This window comes from Tyto alba, unplaced genomic scaffold, assembly GCF_018691265.1.
Source record: "Tyto alba isolate M040663 unplaced genomic scaffold, T.alba_DEE_v4.0 Super-Scaffold_2, whole genome shotgun sequence".
Classification (NCBI taxonomy): Eukaryota; Metazoa; Chordata; class Aves; order Strigiformes; family Tytonidae; genus Tyto; species Tyto alba.
The window spans coordinates 34,674,631-34,694,338 of NW_024881282.1; the positions used below are offsets into that span (position 1 = coordinate 34,674,631).

General features: G+C 38.4%; 1 protein-coding gene across 1 annotated transcript in view; it reads left to right on the forward strand.

The window, feature by feature from the left end:
• Positions 1-19,708, forward strand: part of EP300 (E1A binding protein p300) — a 63,433-nt gene that overhangs the window by 39,562 nt on the left and 4,163 nt on the right. Inside the window, exons 17-30 of the mRNA XM_032996714.2 lie at positions 299-417; positions 1,667-1,906; positions 2,475-2,563; positions 5,057-5,137; positions 7,680-7,736; positions 9,175-9,252; positions 10,328-10,395; positions 11,801-11,951; positions 12,302-12,448; positions 12,882-12,995; positions 14,746-14,911; positions 15,590-15,754; positions 17,830-17,991; positions 18,439-18,720. Coding sequence (XP_032852605.1) covers positions 299-417; positions 1,667-1,906; positions 2,475-2,563; positions 5,057-5,137; positions 7,680-7,736; positions 9,175-9,252; positions 10,328-10,395; positions 11,801-11,951; positions 12,302-12,448; positions 12,882-12,995; positions 14,746-14,911; positions 15,590-15,754; positions 17,830-17,991; positions 18,439-18,720 — 1,919 coding nt within the window. The remainder of the gene's footprint in view (positions 1-298; positions 418-1,666; positions 1,907-2,474; positions 2,564-5,056; positions 5,138-7,679; positions 7,737-9,174; positions 9,253-10,327; positions 10,396-11,800; positions 11,952-12,301; positions 12,449-12,881; positions 12,996-14,745; positions 14,912-15,589; positions 15,755-17,829; positions 17,992-18,438; positions 18,721-19,708) is intronic.

Sequence of the window (19,708 nt, forward strand, 5' to 3'; positions counted from 1 at the left end):
ACAAGTTTTTTCCTGGGACCTCAGGGGCCATATCTGGAATGTAAACTAGCCCTATTAAATTTAGCAGTGTCTTCTCTATGATAAAAACAAGATTCTCTTTAATATTTAGGCCATCTCCTTGTGTCTAGGTGATCATTTTAATATCCTCCTCAGAACTCAGTGTTGCAGAGGATAAACAAACCATGCTAAGTACTTTAAACCCATTGTCCATAGTCTTTTTCCACAGACCTCACGCTTTCCTGCAGGTTTCTTCCTTATAGCTGTTTCTGTTATCTTTCTAATGTCAATTGTTTCTCAGTTTTCAAGCCAGAAGAGTTGCGTCAGGCGCTTATGCCAACACTGGAGGCACTTTACCGTCAGGATCCAGAGTCTCTTCCATTTCGACAGCCTGTAGATCCCCAACTACTAGGAATTCCTGTGAGTGTCTTAGTAAGATACTTTCCTGGCTTTAATTCGAAACTACTGTATTATAACATACCTGTTTGAGAACAGCTTAAGTCTGTTTTGTTAACGTTTTTATGTGGATGCATTTGAAGAAGTTCAGCTTAGGCAGTGGAACATACAATGCCTGACTTGGGAAAGTTTGTTTTTTCAAAAGTTTGTTCAGTTCTATGTTGCTGTGAATAAGCAAGCAGGTATACCGTACGTTGAAGTGATTACCAACAGATCCCCAGTACTGTGTGGGCTTTTTATGGATATTGCTTCATGTTGTGATGCTTTTATTGCTGATTTCAATAGATGTTTCTCATCATATATAAAACTTGGCTGAATATGTGAGAGGTTAAGCAGATCAAGACCACTTTAACAAAAGAATAAATCCATTGATTATTATTTATCTGAGGAGACTATTCAAGTTATAGTTTTAGGTTAGGTCAGATTATCTGCTTGTTTTAGAATTGTCTTCAGAAGACATTACTATCCTTCAAAGATCTGTGGTTTTAAACTCTGTCGATTGACCACACAAGTTTACTATTTATACAAAAATATGTATACACAGAAGTCCTATTTGGGTGCTTTGGATGACATTTTTTGCCTGAAAGGCTTTTTGTTTGGTTTTGATGTGGGTTTTCTTAGGATAGGTACTATAAAAATTCAAGGCCTCCTGCATTATAAGCAGACATGCATATTTCCAGTATTCTTTTAACAAGCTCTCAATTGGCTGTCATATCTTAAGGACTTTTGTAGGAGAAGTGGTCCCATAATTGATGGGAGGGGATTAGAAGTCATTCTTTAGAGGAGACATGTTATCTTTTATCATCTAATAGAGTTACTTCTTTGTTTACTAGGTTGTCTGGTCTACTAAGAACAGTTGCTTTCTGTTAATGCTGTGTATATCCTCAGATCACAGTGGCTGCAAAAACGTTGCCATTTCCTACTTTTTGTAATAATTGTTTTGCTGACTAAAATTAGAGTGGGTTTATATCATCAGGAGTGCAAGAGCAGTAGAGCCTGAGAAATAAAGGAATAATGAAAAGAAAGCACTGGGGAGTGATGTGGTACTACTTAGAGATTTCATTGTGTGTCACAAGCAGTTTGACAGTCAAGTCAGGGAGGAACCTGTTTTTCTTGATGTACTTCAGAAGAATTTATATGCTGAGAATGTGCAGGCTGTCATGTCACAACATAGTTCTGTAGTAGTGTTTTGATATGGCGCATATTCTTGCAGGATTATTTTGACATAGTGAAGAACCCCATGGACCTTTCTACTATCAAGAGGAAGCTAGACACAGGACAGTATCAGGAACCGTGGCAATATGTAGATGACATCTGGCTCATGTTCAATAATGCCTGGCTGTATAACCGCAAAACATCCCGGGTATACAAGTACTGTTCCAAACTAGCAGAGGTGTTTGAGCAAGAAATTGACCCGGTTATGCAGAGCCTTGGTTATTGCTGTGGAAGAAAGGTAAGAAAAGAAATATTTTTAGTCTTCTGCTTGCTTCCTGGTATTGAAAGGGGAAGAAAACAGCAGTTGCAGTTGTTACCAGTTACCGTGTGTCAAAAATTTTGGAAGTTTACTGGGATTTAGCCATCTAGAGTAATCTGATTTTGAGGTTTTTATGGATCTTGTAATTCTATCTAGTGCTTAAATCGTCTATTTGTATATATGCCCTTAGCAGGCAAAATAGTCAGGAACTGAAGGCTTGTTTTGATCAGGGTGAATCCGTTTTGCTATTGCAAATCAAACAGATGTGGTTTTGTTACTGCAGAAGCGCTCTCCGTTTCACTATATATTGAGACTGTGTATTTCCATTGTCGTGTTGTGATATGCTTTCCATCTTTGGAGAAGGGCTAACTTGAGAATAACAGCCCACTGAACATTTCTTATTACTAACACTTCATACCCTTGCTTGTACTGTGAGATCTGTGCACAGAATAAGGTGGAAATGATCGCTGTCTGGGTCATGCTTGCTACCCATGGAGGGCGAGTGAAAACATGTATGAGCACTAAGACAACCTGTTCCTCTTTGCAGTTGGAGTTCTCGCCACAGACTTTGTGTTGCTATGGCAAACAGCTATGCACAATCCCTCGAGATGCCACTTACTACAGTTACCAGAACAGGTAAGGAAAACTCACTCGGTGCGGCTTTGTGCATGCTGCAATCAATCTGTTAAAGGCGTGCATGTATTTACATATACACCCTCTCTGTGTGTACACCTTTGTGTTTTAAGATAAAAATTTGCTGGAAGGGCCCTTGAATAGTTTACCTTGTGTGTTAATGATTTCTTTCTGCCAAAAGTTCACTGCAGCCTTTGCTCTTCCTCTCTTGTTTGCAGAAACATGATGTTTCACTATATTTTTATCCTGCAGTTAATTAAATCTTCAGTTATCTACAAATCATAGACAAGTCTGTTCTCTTTGCTTCCTACCATGCAGCCATATTTTTCATGCAGAACAGAGTAAACTATGCAGCAAGTATACTAATGCTCATCATACACATTTTACTAGGCAAGTCTTTGTGTTTCTCATGATGTTAACACTGAAAAACAAACTTATTCTTGTGATGCAAATCTTCATTGGAAGATTTGTGTATTCAGATCTTCAGTAACTTGATGCCTGCTTTTTCTCCCAAAGTTTCCTTAGGGGAGTTGTCTTGCAGTAGCTGTCAGCAGCTCTGTGAAGTGCTGTAAAAATTGACACTTTTACAGCTCTTTTGAATAATTTTTTTGACTTGGGGTTTATTAAAGGATTTAAACCTATTTGAGTTCTGAAATAAGTTTTCTTGCTAGGCATCTCTTTGCCTACTGGGGAAGCGAGGCAGGAAGAAGCAGGGAAATGCGTGCTTTAACACTCCCACATCCTCTGGCCTGTCACCAGAATGCACCTGTTAGAGCAGAGGGCTGGTTACCTCCAAACTGTGTTCCCTCCATCAGTTTAGTTCTTGCTTGGCATTCTTTCCAACACCTTAAAAATCCCCAGAACAACAAAACGCTAAGGCTTTTACCTGAAAGACAAGAAGATTTTGCAAGAATTGTAGTTTTCTGAAGCACTCGGTCAGGTGAAAGCAACCAAAGAGCTACAGGAGTTATATTTTAACCTTCTTAGGCTTCATAAAGGTTTATAGCAGCTAATGGAGGCTTTGAGGAGTGAAAAACTATGAAATAACCTTACAGTATTCCATAGTAACTATTGTTTTAGACTTATTGACATGATATGAAAAGCTCTACGCTACGTATCTTCTGCTTACATTTATCTATGGGCAAGCACTAGATGGACCAAAAGACTATTATTCAAAAATCTGACATGCTTACATGTTTTCAAACATTAGAAGGGAATGTTTGCACTGTAACAGGTGTATACATGTGGTTTGTAAATTGTTATATACATACATGCACATATATCTATAGACTGAAATGTACAATTCTAGAAGTACTATTCTCTGGATTATCTAAGATGAAAACTGGGAGAAAGGGTTGAGACACTTGTCTCTTGCCCATCAGCTGCTATAATGTTGGTATGTGTGGCTTTAATAAATTTGTTTGATTTTTCTTTTATTTATTTTTAGATGTCTTGTGCACTCAATTAACATGCCTTAGTAATGGAGAGGCTACAGTTTTAGAACATTTCTGAGGGCTGGAATAGAATCTTGAAATAATCGCAATTTTATTCAAGTATAAATGAAATCTTTCTCTGTAGTGCTTGCTGTATTGATGCCTGAACTGTTCTACACTCGAACGGGGCTATGGCAGAATCATTTCAATGTAGAGCATTATGTGTGTAGTTAATGTTAGGTATTTAGTTAACATACAGTTTGACGGTTCTATAATTAATGCCTGTAAGATTTATTTTGAGGACAAATTTTATTGTTCTCAAAGCTTCTGATGTTTAGCTTTCCCTTTCAACTGGGAGAGAATCCTGTGGCCTTTCAGCATTTATATATTTAAAATGGAAGACTATGCCTCTTCCACTGATCTCCTGCAGATCCTCCTGCCAGCGGAACTGCTGTGCTGATGTACAAGTCAGAGTAGCAGTTCTTCCTTCCTTCTGCTCTTTCTCTTTACTCATTTTAATTCCTTGCTGTACATGGCATGGATTATTAAAATGAAGAGGGTATGGTTATGCTAAAATGAAATACTCGTGTTTAATTTGCTTTATTCATTTGCTGTTTGTGAACCCATTTGAGAGATTTAATGCTAATCTGTGCTTTGCCTTGGCTTTCTGCTTTGTGTTGTCTTGTCCTGCTTCTATGTTTTTGGTTTTGTCCTGCAAACCCCCATTTCTTTGTTTGTGTGTGTGTTATTTTTTTATTTCTCCTTCATGCTTGTCATTGTCTGCACTTGGCTTTGATTGCACAAAAAAAAAAAAAAACAAAAAAAAAACAAAAAAAAAACCAAACAAACAAAAAAAAAACAAAACCAAACCAAATAAACAAACCAACCAAACACAATGTGGGGCCCATAAATCTGCATCATTGAATATCCTTGTCGCCGTTGATGACCTGCTCTCTGCTCCTGTCCCTCCCTTGGCCTGCTGTGATTGGTGGCTCCGTTGCTTGACTTGGGCTGTGTTGTGTGGACGGAGCAGTTCACCCAAATATGGCCTTCTTGCTGACAGGTATCATTTCTGTGAGAAGTGCTTCAACGAAATCCAAGGGGAGAGCGTTTCTCTGGGAGATGACCCATCACAACCTCAAACGTGAGTTATTTGTTTGCTTGAGCTGTGCATTCATAAGCTGTATTATGATCTATAGGGCTTTCTCAAAGGGAAGGAATTTAGTTTTAGGTAACGCTTGCTGTTTGTAGCATAGTAGATTGTGACAGATCTTCATAAAAGCCTGTAGGTTTTTTTTCAGTCAGTCCAGATTTTAAAGAACTGTAGTGAAGAATAAGCACTGAGTGCTTAAAATTGCAACTATTCCAGTAAAGGGGAAGGGAAACACTTTTTTTCTGAAAATAATGTGAAAGTGTTCTATTGCAGAAAAATAACCATGCCTACAGGCAGGTAGGTGATAGACATGGATTGAAACAGTCAAACGTACCATTCTGTTTATAGACTGGCTATGCTATTAAACTTGTATTCAATTTAAGATTGTTTTTCATCCAAATCAGAAACAGGCCACCTGCTTCTGCCATACAAATATTTCACTGTTGCAATGCCATCTGCTTATGAGAAATGCTGTGTAGTTGTTGAGGAGATCACAGTAAAAAGCTGTGCATGGATTTAGTTGCCTTTTCCATGCTGGTGGCAAACTGTTGGGACAGTCTTTCATTCTGCTGTACCCTCCTCACTTTTCAAAAAAACAATCTTGCAACAGAGTTTTGGGAGACTTAAGGAAGCCCTTGAGGGATAAATGATGCCAAGCAGTTGCTCTTGGAGCTGTTGAAGAAAGCTCTTTGGGGGAGAGCATTGCAGGAACACCACAGATAGAAGCGAGTGGGGAATTCAGGAAGGTCTGAAGTCAGAGTGAGAGTTGTGGAAATACTGAGTTAACTTTCACTGGAAGTAGAAGTTGTCTTAGCAGCGTGTTACCACATCCTAGTTGCACTTATGGATGTATCTAGAACAGTAGTGAAAGAATCCACTGGGGCTTGGGAAGATGTAAGAGTGCATCTGTCTTTCTGGAAAGAAAAAGGAAGAAATAGTGTTCGTGTGCTGGTCAGCACAATGGGCCATGTCCCTGTGGGTGGTATGGATTGCTACTCTAGTAGAAGAAAATACCCAAAATGTAATCCATATTGTCCAGTTCTGTTAATATGAGATGTGGAATATGTAATATTTACACGAGAGAAGCAAATACCTATATACATGTAAATCTGTGTATAAAGGATATATATTAATGCTTATATATAATATATATAAAAATAACAAATACAATTTTTTTATTTAGCTGCTGAGAGAGTATGATCTTTCTCATACACATATGTTGGAACGGTTTGCCACAAACCTTTGAGTCAGGATAGAATGCAGCATAGAGTGATTTTAATTTTTACACTAGATTTGGAAACAGATACTGGATAGAAATTTTTTTTTTTTTTTTAAAGAATGGAAACAATCAAAAGCTCTTTGAACACAAGCAATGGTAAGAAGGTATTTCCAGCTCCTGGTATTCTTTTTCATAGCTGGCTTAAACGCTTGGTTGTTGTGTAGTGAAAATGGAGGCTATAGGATGCACATGAGGAGCAAGTACACTTTTTGAATGTTCTCTCACCTGCTTAATGGCTTTCTCTTAGGAGCTAATTTTACTGGGGCATAGAGATCCTGCTCTTTTTCTCTCTTACCACAACCTGTAGTAAAAATGAACTGAAGCAAAAAACTATTAGGAATATATCTGTCAAGTCTGCAGTTTTTTGTCAGTGTTTACAGTTTTACTCACCATATTATAATAGTTTGAGGTTATTGAGAGATTGAACTTTTGTCATTTATCTGATAAGAAGCTTGTAGTATTCTGCAGGTGGCACTATTCAGAATAAACACTGAAATAGAAGCATAGGAAGGTAAACACACCTGATGCAAGTTGAGTTGAGTCTCTGTCATTGCTTCTCAGAGGCATGTACTGATCTCATGTTACACAGCACCCTCTTTGGGGTAAATTCGCAGAGATCTGGGTGTTCTTGTATGCTTATTCTGGACTATTTTGAATTAGATGGATGTAAAAGATATCCAGGACCTCACTGTCAAAAAGATGGAATCTGTAGCCTTGCAAATGCCGTAGGGAAAATAAAGATAATATAGAATAATGGCTGGGCTGGGGTTGCAGGGTTTGGAAGCTGAAATTTATCCTTTGAAGTTAATCTGGAAGGAGGGCTAGGGGAATCTGAAATAAGATAACCTACCTTTCTCAACAATCAAAGATAATTGGTATTCTCTGCCTTCAGAATATCAGAGAGGCATATCGAATAGTCCTTTCACTATGAAATCCTGATCAGACTGGTCCAAAACTTGAATGTCGTCAAGTTTTACTGTTTATCTTGAGTGAAACTGAATAAGGGAGCAATGTGGTTCTCTACAAGCTATTGTCCCGTAGAAAAGAATGTTTTCCACGGGCAGAGTCAAGGATGGTATATACTTTAGTTATCTGTCACTTTGTGAAATAAAACCAATTTCCTTCTAGTGCCAGTAAACATTGAAAAAAAAATTTCCTTGCAAGTTTTGTCTTGATGTGTGGATATGTGTGGTATGGCACGAATGTATGTTGTCTTGTGTTTAAAACTGAGTTTTACTGCCTGTTTTTCCATAGCACGATAAACAAAGAACAGTTTTCAAAAAGGAAAAATGATACACTGGACCCTGAACTGTAAGTAATGCTGCCACACTTTGAATGATCCTCATTTTATTATGTTGTAAAAGACATGTTATTCGTTCACTATCAGCTTTCAATGTTTTCCAAATCTCATGTAGCTCTGTTAGTGAGCAGGGGCTGCTCAGTAAGCAGCATACCTGGCACTCTGTGCTGAGAACCCAAACCGCCACAGCTGTACTTGAGAACCCTGTGGCACTGTATGTGTGGGCCAAAACTATTGCATTTTGTTGTCTTGAGCGTGGATTCAACAGAAGGATGAATGGAGATAGCTCTGCTTTGAGACCCTGCTGCAGCAAATGCTCAAGTTTCAGAACTGATTTGAGTCATTTGGCAGTAGCTCTTTCAGTGCTGTTGGCTTTTCTAGTTGTCATATTTTACAGGCAGCTGTAGTAGAAGGAAAAGTTGTTAGATTTGAATCAGCCAGTTCTTCAGCACTGCTCTGGAAGCAGAACTATAGACATTCAGGAAAGTTAAGGTGATGGTGACTTAGCTGCTTTCCTTAATATTCCTGAGAGTTTTTTTGAATCCACTTGACATGGTCCTGCATTGCACACCTATGCTGCTACTCTGTAAACATTATCTTCATTCTCAAATGAATGAGCAAAAAGGATACGCATTCTTCCCACACCATCCTTCTAAGGGCGTAAGAGTCAGCCAGTTCTTCTGTTTTACAAGGGCTGTGGGAAGGAGAGAATAGTAACTTGATTCATAACTTTTCTTTCCCTTTGTTATAGTGAAGATAGACTAATACTAGAATACAAGCCTAACTTACCGTATGATACCATATGCTCTACATAAATGAGAGCTATTCAGAGTCTCAGACTTATATATAGACATGTTCAAAAGAAATCAGATTGTTCTGGTACATGAAGCAACCTTAGGTATTTTGGAGAACTATATTCACCAACATCTGTGAAGTAGACCATGTCACTTACCTCGGTTGTCCTTAAATCTCTGCTAGTCTTCTGAAAGTGACTTTGATATTGCTTCTGCTTTCTTCCTTCCCACCTTTCTGCAGTAAATTTGAAATGTACCCCAGGCTTCAAGCATAGTGGAGCAACTAACAGCCAACTATTTCTCCTGGTTCTTTTTTTCTGACACCTCCGAATCCATTTTCTTCTCTTTATTATAGCAACAAGCAGTTTACAGATTTTATCCTCAGAAGGGCTTCACTTTAAAAAAAATGAGTGAAGTGGATGTCAGTAAGGCAAGCAAATGATAATAACAATGTGTCCCTGAGTAGTCTACCTGATTTGAGCTGACAGGTTCTTAACTCATTCTGGAGGCTGTTCTCGGCATAGATGTGCCCTCTATGTTAAATAGGCTCAAGAGCTTAAATGCTAGAAATCCTCTAATAAAATATTAGAAAATATATAAGCAAGTAATGACATGACTAACTTTGCTTCCCTTCCCCCTTTTTTTCCTCCTACAGATTTGTTGAATGTATAGAGTGTGGAAGAAAAATGCACCAGATCTGTGTTCTTCATAATGAGATAATCTGGCCTTCTGGGTGAGGAATTTCTCCTTCTTAAATAGAGAGTATATGATAGCTGTATTAGAGTCAGTGCATAAACTTCCTTATATCGGTTATATTTAAAAGAGTGTCTCATAGAAGAAGTTTCATTCCCTCCTGAAAATTTTACAGAATCTATAGGGTGACATCAAATTTAGACATCATATCTTACTGTGATGTGTGTGAAGTTGTTTCTAATCTTAAATGTTTCTAACATTCCTTTGTGTGAAAGAGGACCTTTCAGCCTTATGTTTCAGCCTTTTACATATAAAGATACTGGTCATTCATGAAAAGATGGCTTTAGTTCTGGTAACAATTTCATGGTCATCTGTTTTCTGTACAAATCATATTGCTTTTTCATCTTCAAAGAAATTTTGTAACAACTAAAGAATCTAATAGATGAATTTATTTTTAACCTCAGTGATCAGATTAAATGTGAAAAACAATCTAGTCTTCTTTAGATACTCCATAGTTATTGATCAACATACTAGGTTTTCTTCTGATTGCATTTAAAAGAGATGATACATTATATGTAGATAAAGGTCTGTAAGAGCTTAAATGTTCCCTTTCTTGACAAGAGAGCTATGACTTTTACCATTCTGTTGTCCCTTCCACATTGCTGCAGAAGACGGCAGACACCCTGCAACTGAGGAAGAATCTGCCCATCATTTTATGCCACAGTGTACTTGGGCTTTCAGGAAAAAATCAGCCTTTTGCTTTGTGTTGCAGTATCTCATCTTCATAAGAGACAGAAGTTCGAGACTATTTGTTCCAAGAATACTTTAAGCCAATATTGTTAGACCTGCTAGTGGGGGCCTTGTTTCCTGGGCTTGCAGGTCGTGACATGAGTGACTGACAGGAGATGCACCCCCCTGGAGTTCAGATCCTCCTCTGCCACTCTGAAACAGTTGGGCTGTTTCTGCTGACACTGTTCTTTGTGCTGCCTTTTATTTCAGATTTCAGTTAAGGTATTTTCCAGACAGGATAAGATCTTGCTTCTAATGGTGAGATGTTAAGGAACTTTACAGTCTGACCTGGGGTGGATTTTTACTTTCTCCTATTTTTGCTTCAGCTTTGTCTGCGATGGCTGCCTAAAGAAAACAGGACGCACCAGGAAAGAGAACAAATTCTCTGCTAAAAGTAAGATTCTGACACTTGCACCAAAAAAATCTTAAATAATTTGTTAAGAATGGGGAAGAGATGGCTTTTATGCTCATTTTGCATTTATTTTTGGGGTTTTTTTGAGTTAAAGGAGGATACTTTTGATCAGTTCTGAACATCAGTTCTGTGATGTTCAGAATTTTTGCATTCACAGGTGGTGGTGTTGGTTAACAGTCTGTTGTAGAGAGTTAATGTACTGTTTTGGAGCACTGGTAATGCAAGGTACACATCCTTTTATCTCAATTGCAGTATTAATAGCATTAGGAAATAGTTGCTGTGCGACTGCAGTCCAGCTTAAATTTATGCTAACATGTTCAAGTCTCCGTGAGTACTGCTGCTCTTAAAAGCTTTGATGGAGGTAAAGGCTGCATCGCCTCATGACAAAAGCCTCTACAGGCATTTCCTCTTGATCAAGGCAGCTGATCTGAAGGCAGTGTAGGAGGAAATCTGTGTGGTCATTGTCCATCTGTTCTGTAGACAAAATAAGTTTTTCAGAAGCTTCTTAGGTTGGTGTACTTACAAATAGTGAATATTTACATTTCTGCTTAAAAAAAAAAAAAAAAACACACCCACAAACAAAAAACCTCAGCCATCCAATAGCATCAAGATTTAGCAAACCATTTAATGAATGGTTTCAGCATTGGAGGAATACAAGAGTTCTTTTACAATTTTTATCAGTTCTTGTTTCTAGCAACCTGTATGCATTGCATACTTAAGGTCAAATTGGAAAAATGAAAAGCTGATTGGCAGGTATGTAACTTTACCAGAAGTCACGGATGACAGTGAGCCAAGCCCTGTTATACCAGAAGTCTTAAACTCCTCCCTTTCAGCTTTATTTTTTTGCCAGCCAATGTTATGCATGTACTTCTATTGTATGAAGATTGTTTGAAAATGAGAAACTTCTAAACTAACTACATTATTTGCAGATACAGTTGTATTTCATTGTTTTTTCCATTATTGAAATATGTTTTTTTGGTAAGCAGAGAAACTAATTTGGCTAGTGTGGCTTTATAGACAGAATATAGTTCCAAATGCAACATCTGCTCTTGAAGCTATGTCTGAGAGCAGTGTTTTGTAATCCAGTTTAAGTAATTAATAGCTTCTATTCAGGAGGAGCCTTAATTGTGATTGACTTTTACGACAGGTAGAAATTGGGTTGAAATACAGATTATTTCTTCATTTAAATAATGTATAAGCCATAAGCGTGCCTGCAGGTGAAAAGCATCTCACTCCATCTAGAAGTGTTAGTGTTGAAAGATAAAGCATTCATTTATGATAACACACTTCATGCATTAAGAGTCACTTTCCATTAACATCTGAATAGAGGAATCACATTTGAACAGTTCAGTTTTGTATGTATTTAGAGCTGTATTTTCTCTTGCAGGGTTACCAGCTACAAGACTTGGTACCTTCTTGGAGAACAGAGTCAATGATTTCCTAAGACGACAGAATCACCCTGAGGCAGGAGAGGTTACAGTTAGGGTGGTACATGCATCAGACAAAACTGTCGAAGTAAAACCAGGAATGAAAGCGAGGTAAGTTCTTTCCATTTCAAATTTTGCTTTCTGTTCAGGGAGGTGGAAGCTATTTGAATATATTTACACGCTACTCTTTTGAAAAAAATAGACTGTTGTATTCAAAACCTCACCAGTGACCAGCTCTTGACAAACAGATGATACACCAGCTTATTGATTAGTTGTGCTGTCACCTTTTTTTAGCAAAAAGTGGATGCCTCGTATTTGAGTGGTCTGTAAGCATTTAACTTTAAAATTGCACTAAAATTACACTTACAATAACCCTCGTCATTGTTGCCTTTACCCAGTGACATGTATTCTGCAATATGTGAATATATTTGGTATTCCTCTATACCCTCTGTCATCTGCAGGTTTGTAGACAGCGGAGAGATGGCCGAGTCTTTCCCTTACCGAACAAAAGCGCTTTTTGCCTTTGAGGAGATTGACGGTGTAGACTTGTGCTTCTTTGGGATGCATGTACAGGAGTATGGCTCAGACTGTCCTCCACCCAATCAAAGGTGAGGAGCTGCATGGAAGTTCATTTTATTTTGGAACTGTCTCAGTTGAGTGAACCTTCTGAAATTCTGTCTAGGGCTTCAGTGTTGTATGTGAAGACTTCTACTGCTCTTCGCTTCTAGAAATTAAGTGGCTTCTGTAAGGGAATATGTCAGTTCGAGTCCTCCTTACTGGGGCTACTGGCTGGCAGGCACTGTTGCCTTAAGGATCAGTCATCAGTATTCTCAGGGAAGGGATTGGATAGTTTTGATATCCTAGCCTCATCTCTCCAAAATAAAGCTGAGTTTCTAGAGGTAAATTAGGATCAGAGGCTGTAAAAGATTGAAGTTGTATTGGGTGCTTCAGATGTATAAAATAACATGAATAAACTTGTAGAACTACTTTGAAATCTCTGATTCTCATCATGCTTGTTTTGGTGATTCTTTCTTTTTTTAGGCGAGTGTATATATCTTACCTTGACAGTGTTCATTTCTTCCGCCCTAAATGCTTGAGGACTGCTGTCTATCACGAAATACTAATTGGATATCTAGAATATGTCAAGAAACTAGGGTAAGTCTTTTTTAATGTTCTGTGCAACATTTGTGCTAGGTAATAATTACTACAAATTAAATTACTGCAGCCTATTGTACAGAATATTGTGCTTAAAACCAGGGATAGAATAACTTGGCAACAACTGTGTGTAATTGAAAAGGAGAAAAGACAAAAAGGGATTGCAGGCTTTTCAGGAGAGGCTTACACTTCAGATACTTTTAGGTTTCCAAAGTTATGTAAAACTTCCTTAAGTCTAAGTAGAAAGTGAGCATTTTTATCTGGACCATAAAATTTTGATGGCCTTGTTGATAGTGCAGTCCTTGTGTAATGCCACTGCTTTAATCGGGTCATTCCTTTGGGCTGTCAAATAAGTGGTTACCCATGTTTTTAAGGAGAAAGGTAAGTGTATTCTATCTGTACTGATTAACTCTAACAGCTGTGTAAGGCCACTGACAAATCCTGTATAGAATGAGGAGTTGAAATTGTGAGAAACTGAAGAGTTAGAAAAGAAAGAGGAGAGTATACTTGGGAGAGCACAAAAAAGAACACAGAACAACTGAAGACATGAGGAAGATGGAAAATAAATGACTGTGATTACTGAAGTAGAAAGGCAGTGAAGTAAACATCAATCTGTTGTCAAAGGTACCTGGTGTAGCTTGACAGAGAGTTACTCAGGAAGAAATTGTTAGGGACTACGTTTAGAGTAACATGAGAGAGATTAGGGGAGTTGGAATGAGGGTGGGTGGTACTGCCTTCAGTACCTCAGTGAGATGATATATTCCTTAGTACTTCAAAGGCATACAGTAGACTTCTTTCTGACTTTTTTTTTTTTGTGTGTATTTTATAACCTGTGAGTCTGTAAAATTGCTGCACAGAGCTCAGGCCTTGGTTTAAATGCTGTTTTCTGTGCTAATGGGTAACATCAGGATCTCATTTTGGGAAAACAATATTGGTCATGCAGTATCATCTCTCCCTTCTCAGGCAGCAAGAGTGACAACTGTCTGCAGTTCCCGGGGTTTGGGTAGGGTTCTGCTGAGCTGTTTCTCAACACAGCAAGGATATTTATTTTTCTCTAGCTTGAGATCTTATTATTCCTTCTACTGGAGTTCTTTTCAAACACTAATAGAGAAGAACTGGGGATGAAGAAGTGATCTTTGTGGTATTATATTCTCTGCAGCTGCTACTATTTGGATGTTATCTGTCTTCATAGGACTTAGATTGTACACCCAGTAGCATAGGTTGACAGTGACTGTTTATTTCCTTGTATAATTGTGAAATCTTTTAAAACTGATTCTCAAAGTTAAAAACTAGAGGATTTACAGTAGAAAAGTGAATTGTGTGTTTAAGTTAATCTGTTTTTAAAATGTTGCTAGATCTAGATAATGAATGACTGCATTGTCTCAAGGAAAAAGAATTGTGGCTTTTACTACTGAAATACCTAGTCTCCATCTTTCTTTTAGTTAATTGGGAGGGGGCAATTGCAGGTCTATGTCAGACTTTTATCTGGGCTGGGAAATGTGCATGCTTTATATAAACTGCTCCACGTACGGTGCTGAATTTAAAAAAATTAGTGAAAAGGTGGTAATGCTACTGTACGAATAAAGCCAGAATTGACACCAGAATTAAAATCTGGGAGAACTGTAATTATTGTCCATCTGGTAACACCAGCCAATTTAGTGGTGGCTCCATCTTGTGGCAGAGACGGGAGCAAGCTCTAGTGTTCATCATCAGAGCCCACATGTATTTTCTTTTTGTCTAATGATGCTAGGTATACTACTGGACATATCTGGGCATGCCCACCGAGTGAAGGAGATGACTACATCTTCCACTGCCATCCTCCCGACCAAAAGATACCCAAACCCAAACGACTGCAAGAGTGGTACAAAAAGATGCTGGACAAATCTGTGTCAGAGCGCATTGTCCATGATTACAAGGTTTGTTAAGTGTATGTTTGTATAGGGAGGCGGGGATTTGACCAGCCTTGTTTTGGTTTCTTCCTTGCCTTATGCATTGTGCCTGCATCTTGGAGTTTACTGTATTAGTTTTAAATGAATTGAACACTAGAAGTTTAGGGTTAATATACAACCTCTTCAAAGCAGGTAGTTTCTGAAATAGTTCTAGCCAGAAACTTGAAATTATTCCTTAGAACAAACGAAATTCTTGAGGAATGTTGTAAAAAGAGCAAATCTCACTACATTAATACAAAGAAAATATATGGAATCTTTAATCTTCCTATGTCAAATAAAATTGCAGAGTTAGGCTGCCGATGCATTTAGAAGTATGTAAAATATTTGGCATTAACAGGACTTCAGCTAGTGTCAACAATATAGTGATTATATTGTCCCATTTGGTAAGTAAGCATAAGTCTAGCACATGGTAAGGATTTATTTCTTCAGAGTGGGAATATTTGAAATGCATTTGTCAAGTTGTCTGTAACCAATGCAGTGTTAAATCTGTGCTTAGAATGATCTCTCATAAAAGGAATTGAAATATTAAGATCTCCTTTGTTTGATCTGCTGGTGATTTTTTTTTTTTTTTTTTTATTATTGAAAAGGTTGCCTTTACTTACGTGACTTGTAATAGTGGTAACCAATTATTTTGCTCTTTTTCAGGATATATTTAAGCAGGCAACAGAAGATCGTCTAACAAGTGCAAAAGAGCTACCTTACTTTGAAGGAGATTTCTGGCCTAATGTTCTAGAGGAGAGCATTAAGGAACTAGAGCAAGAGGAAGAAGAACGGAAGAGAGAAGAAAACACTAGTAATGAAAGCACGGATGTAAGAATGCTTCTGCTATTTCATGATCGAGTGTAAAATTTGTCATTACATATGGCTAATTAAAATAAATGGGGGGCCTAGGCACTTAACTGGCTTTTTCACCTTTCTAGCTTCACTCTAATATAAATATCAATTTTATATTTTATGCATTAGAGCTGTTAAAATACCACTAAGCTACATTTGTATGAGCAGTGGCTGTTCATATGGCTATAAACCTAACTAATTACCAAAGTCAATTTGATAGAAACAGCTGCTAGTTGAATATTTTGCTGCTGAAATCCAATTATTATCAATGTTCATGCTGCAACCTCAGCCTGACTTGGAAGCTTTTTCCTTAAGCTTTAGCTTCTGAATAGTGGCTAACACTTTTCTCTCTAACTTAGGTGTTTAATACCAATTTTAGCAGAATGTTCTCAGAAAGTAACAGAGTGCTGTGATTTAGTAGTTTACTCCGTATAGGGTTTTTTTCAGTAGAAGGCTTTAAGGCACTGAGGATCTGAAGCACAAATTACTGTTGAACTGTTGCTGGGCTACTTAAACTAGAGACATTTCTTGTTGGTATCTTATGCAATTTTTTTTGAGATTGTAGAATACGAAAGCACAGTTGTTGCATAAAGAACAAGAAAAGGTATGCCTCTTAAATCAAAAATAAAATTGAAAATGAACAGATGCAGAATTTGCGCATCTGTCCATCCTTGGATCTTCTGAGCTTTTATGGAAGAGGTGGTGAATCTAGGATAAGGTGAGTAGTTTTGCTCACACAGCAGTACTTGTTAGTTAACTCTGTTTAAACAGTGCTGCTTCATCACCTTATTAGATACTAGATTTTTGTTGGGATTTAGAATTAGTCTTTTTCCTACAAGACTTTTGGATCAAAAAAATTAGGTTTAACTTTACAACTAGAATTTGTGGTTCTGTGCTGTTCTTTGGAATACCTCTTCTCAATGACTTTGAATAAACTAAGTGCAACAGTAACCTGGGAAATAGGCAACTTGATATCAAATTTGCATTAACTAACATCTCAGTAAGGTTTATTTAAAGGTTTGTTTTCCACTTGGCATAGTTGCAAGCTCTCATTTCTCTAATATACCAGAAACCAGTCGTGAGCAATCACCTAGCTCTGTGTCTGAGATTGGTCAACACTTAGTTGGTCCTTCACAGCAGCCTAGCCCAAAAATCCTGTGTGAGGGAAGCTTGCAGCATATTACTATTTAGCCTTTGTTATTAAAAATAGTTTTAACTCTTTATTGACCCCATGTTTCACTTCTTGAAAATGAGGCAATAATAAACTCTACTCTCAAATGAAGAGAGGGTCATTCATGTTGACTGAAAATTTGCATCTTGACAAAGTTATTTTAAGCATAGGAAAAATGCTTATTTTGATAAGAATTGCTTTGATCCTTGATCATCATATGCTGTAATGTTTTGAAGGGCCCTCTGAGAAGGACAGAGAAATAAACTGTTAATTGCTAATCGATTATAATTGAGATTTAGCTGACTCATTTTGTTCCACTGTTGCAGGATATGACAGGAAGAAGGTGCATACTAGAAATTGTACTACTAACACCTTTTGGACTCAAGAACAGTTTCGTATCAAAACCAGCTTAATACTATTAAAAAATAAAAATAAATCTGTCAAAGCTGTAACAAGCTAAATCTAGGTGGATTAAGTCTTTCTTACTCCTCCAGTTAGCGAAGTATCAGTTGAACTTTTCAGTTATTTTTAGTTTTGAATTGCATTGAGAAGCCATCTGCTGAACGCCCCCCTTTGTGACTATCCAAATGGTTCTTCAGTGTTCAACTATAGCAGACAAACAGGTTTTAGTAAATAATGTTTCCCTTGTACCTTCTGAGCACTTAGTCTTTTAATATTTTTAGAACTGTGTATTGCTGATCTTGGTATCTCCTGGAGTCATTCTAATGGAATTAATGTTTCAGGGGACCCTGGTAAGTGTCTCCGGAGTAAATTATTGTGAAGTGTGTTTTGTCCTGCAGTTACAGAGGATGTGAAAGTAATAAAATGCTGATGTACTGTGACTTAGATACCTGACATGAAATACCTTTAAAATTAATAGGTGAGCAAGGGAGACAGCAAAAATGCCAAAAAGAAGAACAATAAGAAGACAAGTAAGAACAAGAGCAGCTTGAGTCGTGGCAATAAGAAAAAGCCTGGCATGCCCAATGTGTCCAATGACCTCTCTCAAAAGCTGTATGCCACTATGGAGAAGCACAAGGAGGTAAGAGTTGATGGAATGAAAATATGTGTTTTACTTAGAGAGGGGTACAAAGCCTTGATATGTGAGTCATGCCCTATAAATTTATACGGGTTTGGCTGGAGAATTGAGTGGCACAGCAGAGAAGGACCAGTAAGTCTGGGCACTCTTTGCTGCGGAGGCAGTGGGGATAAATACAACTGTGCTCGTACAGAACTTCCTAACAGTCTAGTTTGTCACAGCAGTTTTACTGTTACTGTTGAGTCCCGTGCTCCTTACCCAGTGCTTCTGAAGCAGGTGAACCTGTAGGGCACCCAGAGGTTTGAAATTTTCCAGTCCTTACAAGCACACCACCCTGGCAGCACATCATTCAAGTGTTAGTTGGTCTTGGAGTTCTACACGCTGCGTAGAGGTTTGACAACCAAAACATCTTGATAAGTGCTGGTACATTAAGGTCTTTCTACTTTTCAGGTATTCTTTGTCATCCGTCTCATCGCTGGCCCTGCAGCCAACTCCCTGCCCCCAATCGTTGAGCCTGACCCGCTCATTCCGTGTGACCTGATGGATGGGCGCGATGCTTTCCTAACCCTTGCCAGAGACAAGCACCTGGAGTTCTCCTCACTACGAAGGGCTCAGTGGTCAACCATGTGCATGCTGGTGGAACTGCACACCCAGAGCCAAGACCGCTTTGTTTACACCTGCAACGAGTGCAAGCATCATGTGGAGACCAGATGGCACTGCACTGTTTGTGAGGTATGCTTGGTGAAGTTCTCCCTGCTTGTGTGCCTCTGTCTTTGTGCCCAGAGTGCTCGCTACCTGAATGAAGCTTTCAGTATTGGCTGATGGAAGAAGATCTGTGCAGCTCATCCTCTGGCAGTTCAGAAAGAAAGGAGAGGAAACGTTTTCCATAACAAGCGATTCTACTAATCTGCTGCTTGGTGTGATTTTTGTCTTCTATTTTCAGGCTGTGGAGAACAGAAGTAGAATTGTATTTCCTGTAGTTCATTTAAGGTGCTGCTGTTTTAGTGGCTGGGAACTGTAGTAACTGCTTGAGCTGTAATGGTAGAATCAGCTGACTTTTCTGAAGAGCGGTGCGTCTTCTTCCAGAGTCAGAAGTGTGGTGCTACAATAGTTATGGAAACAGGGCTCTCCATTGGTTTACTGGCACAGAGTTTTTGCTATGCTAGAAGACAGATTCCTGTACTTGGGTGACTCTTCCACTACCCTGTTGTGTCTCTATAGAATGCTGCAGACGGCAGTTTAGTCTTCAGAAGTGTTTGTAATATCAGTGTGTTTGAAGAGCAAGTCCAGTGGTCTGGACCAATGCTGTGCCCTCCAGAAGCTGGACTAACCTCGAATCTGGCTTGTAACTTAATCTTTTAGCCTGCTGGAAGTAAATGACTGTCTCTAAAGTCAGTTCTGAAAAGCTCCAGTTAAAATGTGATGCTCCCATTTCCTCCTATATGCCTGAAAATAAATTCCAAATTCCCTGTGTTTTAATTAATCCTGAGGACTTGGATCCCTTTCTTATCAATTATTGAGCCCAAACTTGTGTGCTGTCGCTTTCACAGAACGTAAGTACTGTTTTGTCAGCACACTCAGCTGCTGAACTCACCTGAAAACTGAAAATGCAGTTTTCGTTCTCCTTTATTCTTTGAAAACTGGTACCTCCCCTGCCACTCTTGCCCTCTTCTTTTGAAGCAGCAGCAGATGGGCAGCTATTTGTTCCTTGCCTTTTTCT